This window comes from Castanea sativa, chromosome 7 (genome assembly GCF_040712315.1).
Source record: "Castanea sativa cultivar Marrone di Chiusa Pesio chromosome 7, ASM4071231v1".
NCBI lineage: Eukaryota > Viridiplantae > Streptophyta > Magnoliopsida > Fagales > Fagaceae > Castanea > Castanea sativa.
In genome coordinates, this window is record NC_134019.1 from 1,003,011 (window position 1) to 1,020,353 (window position 17,343).

The window sequence follows — 17,343 nt, forward strand, 5'->3', positions numbered from 1 at the left end:
AAAGTTCACACTCCTATACATATAGTATATGCTCATGAATTAAATGAATTGGCAATGTATTAATGTAAATTTGACTGTTCTCATGCTCCCTCGTTTTATTAGGAATAATTAAGATAAAACCTAACTCAAGATAATAATTGCCATCAAAATTTTTGTTTTTTTTTAATGGTAAGGAAAAGTTTTGTCCCACTATGATAATCTCTTGCATACTAATCTAAAGAATAAAAAGCTTTTGTCCCAATTCTTTGTATGTATTCACTTTCAAGTTTCCACCCACTACAACATGTTGTTATGGATATGATTTTAGTTTTTTCCCCTCCATTTTCAAACTTTGATTACTTCATAAGAAAAAAATATGTATGTATGGACAAAATGGAACTTGACAAAAATGCAATTAGTAGAATATAAAGTTAAACATTTAAAGTATGACACAATATAATTGCTTATGCTCTTTTAAAATTTGCTCATAATGCAGATACTATGTCAATGTGGAAGGAATTTTTTTTTTAGGAGAATGCTTCATATTAGGATCTAACAATGTATATAATACCATGCCATTTAAAATTTTAAATGCAAAAAATATTATTTTAGTCCCTATATTTTAGGGTTATGGTCAATTTAGTCCCTACATTTTGATAACAATCAATTTGGTCTATATTATTTTCAACTTGTAGTCAATTTGATCTCTACTGTCAACTCACTAACGAAAAATACTTACAAGATAAGCAATTTGTATAGCTGGCACATTTAAAGCTCACATGGCAAATAAAATAATATAAAATTTTTTAATTGGTATTTTAAAAAAATCCACCTTGAAATCATAAAAAATCCACATCATTAAATTTTAAAAATTTAGAACAATTTCCATAAATGTAAAAAATAACAAGAAACTAAAATTTTAAAATGGGGGTTTTGGGGTGTTGTGTTTCCTCTTTGGTTTTGGAATATGGGTATAGGTTTAGTTGTGATTAGGGTTTGAAAAATGGGGTTTTGGGTTTGATTGTAGATGTAAGGACCAAAAATCCAACTAGGTATTAAAGCCCACTTAAAAATGGAAGTGGATCCAATCACCCAAGGCCCTAAACAAAGAATTTGTAGAGAGGGAACACAACAACAACGGACAGAAATGCCCCGAGGACAGCAATTAACATCAAAGGAATCATAAACAGTTTTGCCCGAGGAGCAATATCTTATATTCCAATCCAATCTCTCTCTCTCTCTCTCCTTTTTCTTTTCTCTGTTTTTCCGCCACCCCCTCCTTCTGGCCTCTTTCACACTTATCTATACTCCTTTCTCCTTGCATTTGCAACGTCAATCTCCCACCTAACTCCCTTCTTTTGTTAACACTTGTCTCATTGATTGTAGAAGATGGAAAGGAACTAACTAGCTGTCATTCATACTGGTCAGGTCACCTCTACATCAATGCGACTGATAAAGCTATTGATTCTCATTTAATGCGGCTAAGAAACTAGGTGCAGAGCATTCAATGCGGAGTCCATAGGCTGTCACCCACCAAACCAGATATTTCCTCTCTGCCATATACCACCAGTATACTCTTGGTATTTGTTCATGCAACATCATCTTCAGGTCCTCAGCCCTCATCATTTAACTAAGATCTCCCTTGTCCCTTGACCTTCATCCACGGTCCTCGGGTCCTCGGCCCTCCACAGTAGATATGTGGGTTGATGTTTTGATTTGGGTTTTTGGGATTTCAAGGGTTTTGTGTAAAAAAATTGGTTGCATTTGTCCTCGTCAAAGCCACTAGATTAGACCCATCACTAAGAGACCAATTCGAGATGAGAACCCTCTCCATCTGGGTTTTTTCTCTCTTAATTTTCTATTTGGATATCGAGAAAGTTGTTGCTTGTTAGGCAAAATTTGCTAGATTTTTTTTTTTGTGTTCGAAAATTTCAATTTCTTTTTGGTTATTTTTTATTTGGATGTTTCTCAATTGTATAGATGTGAGATGTTGTGGAATGTATTTGGAAATTGAAGGATTTTAGACAGAAAAATCAAGAAAGTGTTTTTATGTTTGGTTGCCAAGAAAAATCAAGAAAATGTTCCTACCAAAAATTTTATTTTCTATCTTTAAAATTTAGAAAATGTTTTTTTTTTCAATTTAAATGCTAAAGTTGCTTTAAATTCCAATTATAATTTTTTTTAATATTATTTTATTTTGCCACATAACTGACATAAGCTTCAAGTGTTATGACCCTAAAATGTAAGAACAAAAATAATATTTTTACCAATTTAAAATGATATAACACTAAATACACTTTTAAATAAGTAATATTAATTCACAAAATAGACCCATTTCATTTCAAATACAGGTGATTAATTTCCTCTTCTTCTTCTTTTTTTAATCTTTTTGGGTAGTATTGCCATCAATCTTCAAGTGAGAAGGCAATTAATATCTTCAAGCACGCTTTTGATGAAAATTATTTGTTTGTTTTTAAAATATTTTACTTCGTGCATAAGCTTTCATTTTTACACGGTTCGGAAGAGATAATTGGTAATTTTACGTTTCTTTTTTCTATATATAAAGAAATATTTTTAAACCCAAAAGAAATTCGCACGAAACAAGTGGTCCCCAATGCACATATAACAAAAGGAAATTGTCTTTAGAATAATTTAGATTCACCAAAGAATATTATTTGTTCTGATGCAAATCCACCAAAGAAATTGAATCAAGTAATTAATAATTGAACCCAAAATTTTTTTGGCACGTCGGTTTAAATGAGAGAGGACCACATTAGCTATGAGACACATGGACCATGCAGACATAAGAATTTTATGATATGCTAACAACAAAGATAAATTATATATAAATATGGGGTTTCCTAGAGCAGAGGAAATAGCAAATATTTACAACTTTACAGAGTATCACAGTCACAGAGAAGCATCAAGATTGAAGAGAGTGAGAGAGAGAGAGAGTTGGGAGGAGAAGAAGAAAGAAGAAGTGCCAAATGGGAAGAAGCGCTTGTTGTGCTAAGGTGGGGTTGAACAGAGGTGCTTGGACAGTTCAAGAAGATAAAATTCTCACAGAATACATTAGAATCCATGGTGAAGGCAAATGGAGGAACCTTCCGAGAAGAGCAGGTAAGATATATCTATATATTAATATTCTAAGACTTAAAGAGAGAGAATGACTAGTTCCTCTATTTTCTTTTAGTATATATATATTAGAAAGCAAAAAAAAAGACATGCATGCAGCTGATGTGACTTCTTTTGGGATTTCTTTGTTTTTCTTTCTATGAAGCTCACATAAAAATGAAATGGTTAATTTTGTGCAGGTTTGAAAAGATGTGGGAAGAGCTGCAGGCTTCGCTGGTTGAATTATCTTAGACCAGACATTAAGAGAGGTAACATATCACCGGATGAAGAAGAACTCATCATTAGGCTTCACAAGCTCTTGGGAAACAGGTTTAGATCTCTCTCTCTCTCCAAAGAAAAAGTATATGTATTATTAGGTTTAATAACATAAACAATTGGTATACAGTGTTTATATAGTTAATCTTGTAACATAACAATATAGTAAATTAAGTTAATTATGAGGCAGCTAATATATATATATTTTTAATTAGATGGTCCCTAATAGCTGGGAGGCTTCCAGGGCGAACAGACAATGAAATAAAGAACTATTGGAACACCAATTTAGGAAAAAGAGTTGGTGACCCTCAATGCCCTGATCAAACTCCTAAGCATTCTTATGCAAATAAATCGAAGCAAGCATCAAAGAAGAGCAATTTATCCACGCATTTGATCCGGACCAAAGCAATTAGATGTTCTAAGGTATTTCTCACACCACAGCCGCCAAGCCAATATGAACAAAGTTTTAGCTCCATGGAGTTGGAGACAGTTAGGACAGGACACCAAATATTGGATATTGGTCAACTTTCCACAAATAATAAGCTTGTGGAATCCGATACATATGAAGATAGGAATCATCTCAACTCGTTGGATTTCATGATGAATTTCAACATGGAGGAAGATTGCTTGACGGATCTTCTCAGCTCTGACTTTCCAGATATGTGTGACATTATCAATTATTCCAATACCGACACTAGAAGAAATGATTTATCATCTACTTCAGAACAACCTCTAATTCTCTCTCAACAATGGCCGCAAGATTGGACTACTAGCGATTGTGTTCAACTTCAACCCAATGTAGCTACCAATCTTCAGTCTTTGCCTTCACTTCTTGATTCTGGAGAGGAATGGCTAGCACAATAATTGAGTCAAAAGTCGAAACTATATGTTCATGTTGATATTTTCAACTACAATATTGTGTATCTTATTTTTGTTTTTCAAACTTGTGCTAGTGTGGTCTCATTGTCAAAATAGTACGTTTTCCTTTCATTCTCCACTTGTGCTGTACGTGTGGACTAAACCAAACGAATGTTAAGATAGATTTCAAAGACAATCTGCAATACTCCTGGCGTAATGAGCGCGACCTATTGTGAGATGAGAACCTTTTGTTTGGGTTGTGTGGAGACTAGCTAGATTCAGTGCATCAGTACTGAACCAAGTCTATTACGGAGCTTGGACTAAATAAAAATGTTTGCAATTTCACGTGTCATAGGGCCAGTGCTCCATAAATACATGACAGTTGAATTGAATTGATAGATTTTTATTGGCTTCCATCTAACCACTTATATCACTTTTTTATTATTATTTATTTCAAAAAATTTACACGCAAGTTTATAGAATTAATAACTTTTAAAGCAAATTTGATAATTAGATCTATTATGAATAGTCATTGATTAAACAAACAAACATCAATATTATACACAGCGAAATAGTAAATAATACAAGATATGATGCTCTAAGAAAACCAATGAAACAGACTAATTTCAGGATTTTTAGGGGGGGAAACCTTTCCAAAAAGAAATTCACTATAGTAAAGAAAAGTTTAAGATCTAGTACTAAATCTTTGTCCCTAAAACTCTAAAATTCAATAGATGAACTTATAGCAGAATCTTTCTATCGCTTTAGGACCTCCAAACTCTCCAATAAATGAATGCTCCACCCACAATTACAATTTGAACCTCCAATTGACTTCAAGAACCCTTCTGAAGGTTTTTTTCATAGCAACAAGTTTGTGGTGGTTATAGCGGCTTCAACTTCTTTAGCAATAGATCTTTAGATTTTCTTTTAAACCCTTACGTATGGTGAAATAAAGAAAACTTGATTAAAAAAACCCTAGCCGCATAAACAGATTATTTCTCTCTCTAAAAAGCCTTCTAATAGATAGCTTATAATGTCTTTTAAATACAGTTCAAACGAATCTCAATTCAAATTTCAAACAAACAAGTTATGGGTTTTTTCGCATTGCTGATTTTTGCTAATCTACGAAACTCGATAGATCGAGAAGGTATCGAGAAGGCAAAAGGTTTCTCAATAGATCAAGAGGTGTCAAGGAGGTATCAAGATAGCTATCAATAGGCATCGAGCCAGCTATCAGGGTACATGCTGAAAATGCACTTTTCTTGAGTTTTTCTTGAGCAAATTTGTGTTTTCAACTTAATCTTCAATTACAACTTTAAGACATATTAAAACTTAATATAAAAAAATAAATAAAAAATAAACTCAAGTACAAAAGTAAGTCTAATATATTAATAACCCAATTACAAAGAATAAACTCATATTCAAACAAACTAGTTTATCTAAAAACAACCAATCTCGAGAAATCATAGCACAAACTAGGATTAACTATTTTGATTGGCTTCAAACCTATTTTCCTAAAAGCACTTAACAAGCATGTTATGCGCACCATATGGAAAATAATGACAAATAATAAACAAGTAAAGGACAAAAATATATATAACAATATAAAAAATGGGCACGAAACCCCAAAGTACTTAATACTTTCCCCCTAAGTAAATAAAACACATCTCCCCTTTACAAAAACATGTATTGCTCCCCTTAATATGTAGAATCTCCAAAAACCACATTTCCTCCGCCTTTTTGTCATGAATGATAGATAGCACAAAAAGCTATAAAGTTTCACCAGGAAAACATAAAAATGATCAACAGGGCACGAAAAATCCATATACAAGCATGAATGTACTTAAACAAGATGCCACGAATACTAAGGGGACAACATATGCAAAATATGAATGACACACATGGAATGAAAAAAAAAAAAACTCCCCTTATAAAGAGCAATAATTGTAAAAATGACTTTCTTCCATTAAAAAAAAATTGTTGGAGAAAAAACATTTTGAGGAGATAAAAAATTATAATAATAATAATAATAAAAAAAAGACTGCACATAGAAATCCAATATTCTATCTTTCATTTTATGCAAAGCTTGACATTATGTAACTTATCTACAGATACATGTAAACACTTCCAAGCATGATCACCTAAGACTATACAATATAAATATAAATAAATATACAAGAAAAAAAAAAGAGAGAATATTTTTGTTTGATTTACAAGAAGAAAAAATAACGGAAAGAAATATATATATATATATATATATATTTTATCATGCTTTGATGATGTATATAGAGTGATGAAAGTTCAGAGACAAAATGTAATTTTATATTCAGATTGGTTGTATAAAGCTCATTGACCCAAAATGTGACAATGCTCCAATTGTGAAATGAACATCAATGGCATTTGTTATGAATATTATTATTATCACTAATTGTTTTTTAAAAATTATTAATTATATTTTCGAGTGACATTCAAGGTTGTCAACCTCAGACTAGATTGGTTGGTCTAACCAGGTTAACTGGAAACTGGATTAAAATCCAATTGTTTTAAGCAAGTAAAACCAAATTTCAAAGAAATCCCGTGAACCAAGCAAGTAGAACAAAATTTCAAAGAAATCTCGTGAATCGGTTGATCCACAGATAAAACTGGTAGGGTTGTTCAATCATGGTCAATGCACTTACCGAGATTAGAACTTGGGCTGAGATGGTTTAGCTTTAAAGTCAACTCTAACTACTAGGCATACTGAAGTGTTAATGCTCTAAGTGGAAACTAATTAGAAAAAATGAACAAAGTGCACTTATTGAGAGTAGAACTTGGGTTGAGATGGGTTAGCTCTAAAGTTAAACTCTAATCACTGGGCTATGTTGGACGGTTGATGCTCTAAGAGCAAACTCAATATACTTGAAGTAAACTTAACTAATATTCATAAAAATGAACTAAAGCTATAAAGTTTCACCAGGAAAACATAAAAATGATCAGAAGGGCACAAAAATCCATATACAAGCATGAATGTACTTAAACAAGATGCCACGAATACTAAGGGGACAACATATGCAAAATATGAATGACACACACATGGAATGAAAAAAAAAAAAAAAAAAAAACTCCCCTTATAAAGAGCAATAATTGTAAAAATGACTTTCTTCCATTAAAAAAAAAAACTGTTGGAGAAAAAACATTTTGAGGAGATAAAAGATTATTTATAAAAAAAAAAGACTGCACATAGAATTCCAATATTCTATTTTTCATTTTATGCAAAGCTTGACATTATGTAACTTATCTACAGATACATGTAAACACTTCCAAGCATGATCACCTAAGACTATACAATATAAATATAAATAAATATACAAGAAAACAAAAAGAGAGAATATTTTTGTTTGATTTACAAGAAGAAAAAATAACGGAAAGATATATAAATATATATATATATATATATATTTTATCATGCTTTGATGATGTAAATAGAGTGATGAAAGTTCAAAGACAAAATGTAATTTTATATTCAGATTGGTTGAATAAAGCTCATTGACCCAAAATGTGACAATGCTCCAATTGTGAAATGAACATCAATGGCATTTGTTATGAATATTATTATTATCACTAATTGTTTTTTAAAAATTATTAATTATATTTTTGAGTGACATTTAAGGTTGTCAACCTCAGACTAGATTGGTTGGTCCAACCAGGTTAACTGGAAACTGGATTGAAATCCAATTGTTTTAAGCAAGTGGAACCAAATTTCAAAGAAATCCCATGAACCAAGCAAGTAGAACTAAATTTCAAAGAAATCTCGTGAATCGGTTGATCCACGGATAAAACTGGTAGGGTTGTTCAATCACGGTCAATGCACTTACCAGGATTAGAACTTGGGCTGAGATGGTTTAGCTTTAAAGTCAACTCTAACCACTAGGCATACTGAAGTGTTAGTGCTCTAAGTGGAAACTAATTAGAAAAAATGAACAAAGTGCACTTATCGAGATTAGAACTTGGGCTGAGATGGGTTAGCTCTAAAGTTAAACTCTAATCACTAGGCTATGTTAGAGGGTTGCTGCTCTAAGAGCAAACTAAATATACTTGAAGTAAACTTAACTAATATTCATAATATTTTATTATATTATATATTTTAATTAGCCATCTCTAACAGGTTGTATATAATATATTCATACTTTTATACTTCAAAAATTAATTATAATTTTTAATGTATTTGTTCATACTTTATTATTATTTTATTAACTGTCTTATTTAAAATATGCTTGAAAATTATTTATATATATATATATCAAGTATGCTAATTTTATAAATTTAATATCTATATTTGTATGTAACTAATTAATAAAATAATTATGACATTATCGTGGTTTGACCTTGATCCGACCTTAAAAATTTTGAATTTTTTATCTTTTCAGTTCTATGAACGGTCCAGATCTTAAAATCATAGTGACATTATTATTATTATTATTTTAGTAAATATGGTGGCATCATTAAATGAATGAATGCATGTATGTTTTTTTTAGGAACGTATGTGTGTTTTATTTATTTGTCTGTTTTGACTTTTGAATCAATGGTTGAGTAACGTTTGGGTACAACTGTCCGTGAATTAACATATGGCTCCTTCCTAATTAATGACAATTCAGATTTCAAACAAATAAGTTATGTGTTTTTCACATTGCTGATTTTTGCTAATCTAAGAAACTCAATAGATCGAGAAGGTATTGAGAAGGCTATCAAAAGGTATTGAGCTAGCTATCGAGGTACATGCTGAAAATGCACTTTTCTTGAGTTTTTCTTGAGCAAACTTTGCATTTTCAACTTAATCTTCAATTACAACTTTAAGACGTATTAAAACTCAATGAAAAAAAAACTCAAGTACAAAAGAAAGTCCAATACATTAATAACCCGATTACAAAGAATAAACTCATATTCAAACAAACTAGCCTATCTAAAAACAACCAATCTCGAGAAATCATAGCACGAACTAGGATTAACTGTTTTGATTGGCTTCAAACCTATTTTTCCTAAAAGCACTTAACAAAATGTTATGCTCACCATATGGAAAACAATGTCAAATAATAAACAAGTAAAGCTCAAGAATATGAATAACAAAAAAAATGGGCACAAAACCCCAAAGTACATAACACATTCTTCCTAAGTAAATAAAACTCATCTCTCCTTTACAAAAACATGTATTGCTCCCCTTAACATGTAGAATCTCCAAAAACCACATTTTCTCCAGCTTTTTGTCATGAATGGTAGATAGCACAAAAATCTATAAAATTTCACCAGGGAAACATAAAAATGATCAAAGGAACACAAAGAATCCATATACAAGCATGAATGTACTTAAACAAGATGCTATGGGTACAAAGGGGACAACATATGCAAAATATGAATAACACACACATGGAATAAAAAAAATTTAAAAAAAAGAACTCCCCTTAGAAAAAGCAATAATTGTAAAAACAACTTTCTTCCATTTAAAAAAAAAAAAACTGTTGGAGAAAAAACATTTTGAGGAGATAAAAAAAAATAAGACTGCACCTAGAATTCCAATATTCTATCTTTCATTTTATGCAAAGCTTGACACCATGTAACTTATCTACAGATACATGTAAACACTTCCTAGCATGATCACCTAAGACTATACAATATAAATATAAATATAAATAAATATACAAGAAAAAAAAGATATTATTTTTGTTTGATTTACAAGAAGAAAAAATAATGGAAAGAAATATAAATATTTATTTATTTATTAATCATGCTTTGATGATGTAAATAGAGTGATGAAAGTTCAAACACAAAAATGTAATTTTATATTCAGATTAGTTGAATAAAGCTCATTGACCCAAAATGTGACAATGCTCCAATTGTGAAATGAACATCAATGTCATTTGTTATGAATATTATTTTTATCACTAATTGTTTTTTAAAAATTATTAATTATATTTTCGAGTGACATCCAAGATTGTCAACCCCAGACTGGATCATTTGGTCCAACCAGATTAACCGAAAACTGGATTGAAATCCAATTTTTTAAGCAAGTAGAACCAAATTTCAAAGAAATCTTGTGAACCGGTTGATTCACGGTTGGATTGTATGGTTCGACTAAAACTGGTAGGGTTCAATCATGGTTAGTGCACTTACCGGGATTAGAACTTGGGCTTAGATGGGTTAGCTTTAAAGTTAAACTCTAACCACTAGACTATGTTGGAGTGTTGTGCTCTAAGTGGGAACTAATTAAAAAAAATGAACAAAGTGCACTTATCAAGATTAGAACTTGGGTTGAGATGGGTTAGCTTTAAAGTTAAACTCTAATCACTAGGCTATGTTGATGCTTTAAGTGGAAACTAAATATTCTTGAAGTAAACTTAACTAATATTCATAATATTTTATTTTATTATATGTTTTAATTAGCCATCTCTAGAAGGGAGTATGTACTTTTATACTTCAAAAATTAATTATAATTTTTAATGTATTTTTTCATGCTTTATTATTATTTTATTAACTTTCTTATTTAAAATATGCTTGAAAATTATTATTATTATTATTATTATTATTATTATAGGGTTAATGGGCCCCAGAATATGTGTTGGGTTGGCCCAAGAGTATTTTGTTGAGCTAAAGGTCTAATCCGAGGACACTGAATGGTTTGAGGATGTGTAAATGTCAATCCACGAAGCAAAACTAATAGGTAAAAAGTGATATCTGGCCAAGCATATCTAAGAGGGTGGTCCAAGGAAGAGTATATCCTCGACTATGTAAAGCCGAGGTAGGAGAAGGGCTGGTTAACATCCACATGCAATATTCTAGAAGACCCTATAGGTAAGGGTAAACATGAAAGATGTATAAGATAAGAAGAATGGCGGTGGAATATTTAAAGATAAAGTTGTTACCACCGCCACCGCATTGAATGCCCTACAACTGCTTCTCTGGCCGCATTAATTGGAAAATGATGCCTGAGCATTAGGGTTCAGCCTTATAGTTACCTCCACAGACTTCAAGAGAGGGGAATGAGACAAGTATCTAAATCAATGATTTGATCCATACGTGGACGGTATGGAGAAGAGGGTGAGAGATATAAAAGGAAGGGGAAGACATAAAGGGGAGGGGGAGAGAAAAGAGGAAAAAACACTATACACCTGACCATCCATAATTGTAATCTATCTTGGAAGGAGATAATACAAGTCATCATCGGCTTATGTCTAAGGAGAAATTTTGTTAGATAAACAATTCCTTGTATGCAACGTGGGGATCGAGCCCATTAGTTTTGATATCCAACATCACTAGAACCTAGATTTCAAGCCCATTCTCTACATATTTCATTGTGTTGGGCTCTTTGGGCCTATTCCCTTCTCATTGTTGGGTTTGAGTACAAATTGTGACCTTACAATTATTATTATTATTATTATTATTGTAGTGAGCAAAAAGCGAAAAAGTAACTTAAAAACTTAAATGATGATTTTTGCTATATACTGTCACAATTAATTTCTTTAGAGATGGGAAGTCAAGTCTACTTTTTTAATACCAAGTGCTAATATTAAGTAAGCTTATGTCATTGAATTAAGAAAGGAGTGGTGCTGATTTCATTGATGTTCAACTTGAATGTTGATTAAAGAAAAAACATAAATGTGGATCCTCGGGTCTATTCCGAGGAAGGTATTACAGTATAGATGAACTCTCTCTCTCCCCTTTTTTGCTATATTGTTTTTCTTCCACCCCCATTCTCCAGATGTTTTTCCTGCTTTATATATCCAGCTCAAATGCATCTAGATTCTACACTTGGAGGGTTGGGATCAGACTCATAGAATTCTTGTCCCATTTGGAACATACCAGCAAGATTTACACTAAAATCTTAGTTGTGCCTCTACTATTCACGGTCACTTCCTCATTAATGCGACCAGAGAAGTGGTTGCCCTGTTTTTAATGCGGAGGGGATGGCTTCTATACCCTTCTTCCTTCGTCTTTCTCGTACTCTGTGTCAAGTCGGCTTCCTTTCCTTTCTGGCGGTTTAGCTCTGTTCCCTTTATACAACTAGGGTTTGTCCCTCCAAGGTCCGAGGTATGTCCTCGGAGTCTTTATCAAGTAAGTTACCCCAATCTTTCCTTAAACCACGAGATCATCGCCCTAAATCACCTTTTCAGACTTTAGCTCCTCGAAAATAACCTTCACTGCTTGTTTACTTGCTTTGGGATCCTCGTCCCCCCACAATTATTATTATTAGTAGTAGTAGTCAAATATGCTATTTTTATAAATTTAATATCTATATTTGTATTTAACTAATTAATAAAGTAATTATGACATCATCGTAGTTTGACCTTGATCCAATTTTAAAAATTTTGAATCTTTTCTTTTTTCGGTTCTGTGAACGGTTCGGATCTTAAAACCATTGTGACATCGTTAAATGAATGAATGCATGAAGTTCAAATTTTCTATCTCACTCTTCCTGCTCCACTATATACTTCACAAATAAAAACATACCACATGTCCATCTATTTTATTATATACTAAATTTATGCATTCTATTATTTCAATTACCTAAATATGATGTTTATTTATTTATTTATTTAATAGAATAGATAGACACGTGGCATATTATTATTTGTGAAATATAAAGTAAAGCAGGGAGGGTGGAATATAATATTTGAACACGTGTTTTTTTAAGGACCGTTTGTATGATTTATTTATTCGTCTGTTTTGACTTTGGATCAATGCTTTTGTAACGTTTGGGTACAACTGTCCATGAAATCACATATGGCTCATTCCTATGAAAACGACAATTTTGGGTCCCACTCCCATCCCAGTTGGTTCTCATTAACTTCCAATTCCGTACAGATCAGGTGTCTGCAGTCCGCTTTAGCTTCCTAGTCCTACCTGTTTATTTGGCGACCCCACAAACCCCATGTGGTAGCTCAAATTTCTGGTCCAAACTCCAAGCTATAAGGACCTGACACCACCACCGTGCACTGCACCTGCCTCCATGCATACCTCAAGTATCTCCTCTTTTTATGAAGGAAAACTTCATAGATTATAGATACGCTCAAATTCAAAGCATATGCTTTAAGAAAGTTCTATATGCCTAAATTCACTTTTCAACAAATAGCCTATCAATAGTCCCATGCATAAGTACTACTATGAATTTTATTTTACTAAATTAACACTTAAATATTTTGTAAAATTTATTATAAATTTAAGCAAAATTGATTTATTAGAGGTCATGGTAATCAGTAGGTTGGGTCCATGTGAAATTGACATATAGCCAGTCACCAAACTAAATTAAATACAATAAAAATAAGTTTAACATGAAGATTTGTTCACGATGAGAAAAACCCTCGCAAGCAAAAACCTTATCAAGTGAATTTCAAGTCATCACTCTTGAAGAATCCACTAATTAAGAATCAATTGATTACAAGAAATCTTACCACAAATGAACTATCCCAAAATACCAACCTACAATTGAACCTACTAGCCTATACTAGCATCAGCTCCAATATCCAATTGGACTTATTCTTACAGAGACTTCTCCTTTGCACGGATTCTATTATGTGACTAACAACATATCAACATTTGATTGTTATTGTTTGGCAAAGTTCTTGAGTCCACGCCTATAGATTTGGAAGCAACTTGATACAAAACCCTATGGCATACAAAAAGTCCCGAAAACACCTGTAAAGTGTGTATTTTTGTATGTCTCTCTGTGTGTATGATGACTGCTATAAAATATAACTTTTATATGCTCTTAAACCCAAGGACACAAAACCCTAGAAAAACATTGTCATCATGGGCCGAAAACAAATCTTGGAATTCTAATTTCCCATGTCTCGACAGATCGAGAGGTGTCGAGCTAGGCAACGAGATTCATTAAGTCTCGATAGATCGACAAGTGTCGAGCAAGTATCGAGATCTACAGTTCCAGCTTTTCTTATACTGTTTCTCGAGTATTCTTATGTCTTCAATAATACAACTTGTTGGACACTAAATGATCTTCTTAAACACATTAGAACCTAAGATTCAAATACAAGAAAAGTGCGTTTTGTTCTCAAGTATGCCAATATATAAAATATGACCCTTACAATAACTTGTTGGAGAGTAACAATTTTTAGATGACAATTGCAATAAGGATCTCTAACTTTTTCTTCTAAACAACACTTTTAACTATAAAATCCATAACTGTCATTTCTTTTAAAAATAAAAATAATAAAAGTATAATGTACATATTTGTATTCTCCAAATGCAAAATTTATTTTAAAAAATAATAATAAAGGGATTTTTTTTTATGGAAAGCAAAAGAGGCTTCAATTAAAGAGATTTTTTTCTAATAACAATTAAAGCTATTTATTTATCTTTTTTTTTAGGACTTGAGAACATATACATTGAATATTCTTTTAGTTTAATAGTAAGAAGAAACACTTATGCATTAGTCATTTACATAAACTTATCAATTTATAAGAGAATATACTTTAAATACATTTTTATTTAATGAGTTAATTATTATTTTTAAATAAAAAAATCTATATATTGGTAGTGGAGGAGGATTTCATAGGGGTCATGGTTCCCCTACCCTTATGCATAGGTCAATAAATAATAAATACTCAATTATAAGCTGTAATTTACACTTTTCAAAAGAAAAACAAAATACATTTGCTAAGAATTTATTGGTTTGTATGCACAAATTAAGTGTGATTGCATGTAATTTTATTGATATTTATGGACAATTTGACTTTTTAAAAAATACATATATAAAAACTTCATTTAATAATTTACAAAGTTTCTCAAAAAAAAATTGGTATCTTGATCTGATGATAAAGAGTTATCTTCAGAAGCAACCGTCATAGATTGAAACTCTCTCAAAAAAAAAAAGTTTCTCAAAATTTTTTTTTACATTAATTTGCATCCTTAAGGAACTTGTTATCAAAAGCTTGGATCTAAATTTTTAGTCATAAAAATCAAGAATAATATTTGAAAACATTGTTTAGAAATCTTTAGTCAAAAAATCAATAAAAAAAAATTGAAATATTAGTTTAAAATAGATTATTGTATCAATATATTTGCAAAATAATTTTTTAAAACCTAAAATATATGAATCAAAATCTCACTTTCATCATAAAAATCTCAAAAAAAAAATTGAAAAGTATTGAATTAATAAAGTATATGAAAATATAGGTTATCAAAAAAAGCACTTGACCTAAATCAAAATTATTCTTTACTCTGAAGACTCTGCTCGTAAATTGTTAATATTTATATTTTAAAATTTTTCAATATATTAATAATTAACTCAGTCCAAGTCTCAATATTGATCCTTGAAATCGTCACTATATGCATTACATAAGAGAAATTTATTTAAAATATTAGTGATAATGCTAGATACTTAGACTAAAGCATCCATGATAATAGTATCTTTTAAGTTTTGTAATCTTTTGAAAAATAGCTATTACTAGTTAAGTTTTTGATTTTTGTCAAGACTTTTGTAGTTTAACTGGTTGATACTTCTTAGTCTTTCTAATAAAAACGTCCAAGCTTCAAATTCCCAACCCCCTCTCCCCCAACCATCTAATTATCAAGAAGGGAAAAAGAAAGTTTTGTGATATCTATTGAACTCGGTTCTGCTTATTAGCTGGTGTTAATCAACGAGCCAAAATCTCCAGAAAACTTGACCACTAAAGCCACCTTCCTTGACGGGAAAAGAAAAATGAAAAGATGGCTCAAGAATTTCCTTCTTTTATATATATTTTTTTCTTTTTTGGCACAAGAATTTCAAACGCTTGAAAAACGTGATCAGTCATTGCTCATCAACTATTAGAAACCTAAAAACAAAACAAACAAAATGATTATAAAAAATTCAATAAAAAAATGATTATAAAAAAACAAAAAACTTGTCGTGAAAAGAAAAATGAAAAGATGGCTCAAGAATTTCCTTCTTTTATATTTTTTTTTTCTTTTTTGGCACAAGAATTTCAAACACTTGAAAAACGTGGTCAGTCATTGCTCATCAACTATTAGAAACCTAAAAACAAAACAAACAAAAATGATTATAAAACATTCAATAAAAAAATGATTATAAAAAAACAAAAAACAAAAATAAGATTTGGCTCAAGTCCAATGCCTCAATTTATTAAACTTGTTAAAATGGTGACATGTGACTAAAAGTGGACATATATCACCATCATTATAGATACTATACACTAAAACACTAAACCCAAAATTTGCCAAAATTTAAAAATAAATAAAGGTGCGTCAACTATATTCCATTATGTACATCAAAATATCAAATGGTTTATTTATTTGTCTATGAATAAATGGTTTATTTATCTTTAGATTGTTTGACATTTGACATTATAGGGACACTTGTATGATGGTTGACAGATAAGAAGTACCTATTTTTTTTTTTTTTTAAAGTATCATTGATCCGTATAAATTAAAATCATGAGCGTGTTCATCACTCTTAAAGAGCACATGTCCATTGAGACTTGAGACCACTTATTAAATGAGTAATGTTAAAAACACATATTTTTTCACAACTTAAATAAGGTTTATCAATGAGCATGCTCATCCCTCTTCTAACATATTATCTTTACTACTGCGCATTCTTGGTACGGTGGTCACTCCACAAGTATAAATACTTGTGAGGGGTGGAGAGCAAGAGTCGGGGTTCAAATCTCCAGAAGAGAGTTTCACACACATATACACTTAAATTAGGTTAGAGTAAAAATTATATCTTGTATAAAAAATGTGTGATTAGAAAATATCACCTTAACATATGTCCACAATTGAGATCATTTTTATAATGCACTAATAAGAGCATATAATAAGGATACTTTGAATTATTTTAAATTCATTATCTTCATCACAAAAGGAGATTATTCTCCTGTAATAAAGAAATAAGAAAAAAAAAATTATAAAATTATTGCAAGTAGGAAGAATCTTTTTTTTGATCCGTATAGAGAATATTATATTAAAACAAAAACATAAATATTATACGTTTAGTTCAAGGTTATACACCAATAAATATTACCGAACTCACTATTGTCATCATAGACAAAATATGGATATATAAAGAGAAAATTACACTTTACCACCATAAATTATACCTCCATTTACACTTACTATCCTGAATTTTTT

General features: G+C 31.0%; 1 protein-coding gene across 1 annotated transcript; it reads left to right on the forward strand.

Moving 5' to 3' along the window:
• The first annotated feature begins 2,845 nt into the window (after positions 1 to 2,845).
• LOC142643237 (transcription factor MYB1-like) lies at positions 2,846 to 4,359 on the forward strand. The gene is made up of 3 exons (XM_075817772.1): positions 2,846 to 3,099; positions 3,294 to 3,423; positions 3,585 to 4,359. The coding sequence occupies exons 1-3, from the start codon at positions 2,967 to 2,969 to the stop codon at positions 4,231 to 4,233; spliced, it is 912 nt and encodes a 303-aa protein (XP_075673887.1). The 5' UTR covers positions 2,846 to 2,966; the 3' UTR covers positions 4,234 to 4,359.
• Positions 4,360 to 17,343: the final 12,984 nt, after the last annotated feature.

What these genes read in the sequence shown, in the direction of transcription:
- LOC142643237 (XM_075817772.1), top strand. Translation starts at nt 2,967, where the DNA reads ATGGGAAGAAGCGCTTGTTGTGCTAAGGTGGGGTTGAACAGAGGTGCT. An exon ending in GAACCTTCCGAGAAGAGCAG is followed by an intron (nt 3,100 to 3,293) that starts GTAAGATATATC and finishes AATTTTGTGCAG; the next exon opens with GTTTGAAAAGATGTGGGAAG. An exon ending in CACAAGCTCTTGGGAAACAG is followed by an intron (nt 3,424 to 3,584) that starts GTTTAGATCTCT and finishes ATTTTTAATTAG; the next exon opens with ATGGTCCCTAATAGCTGGGA.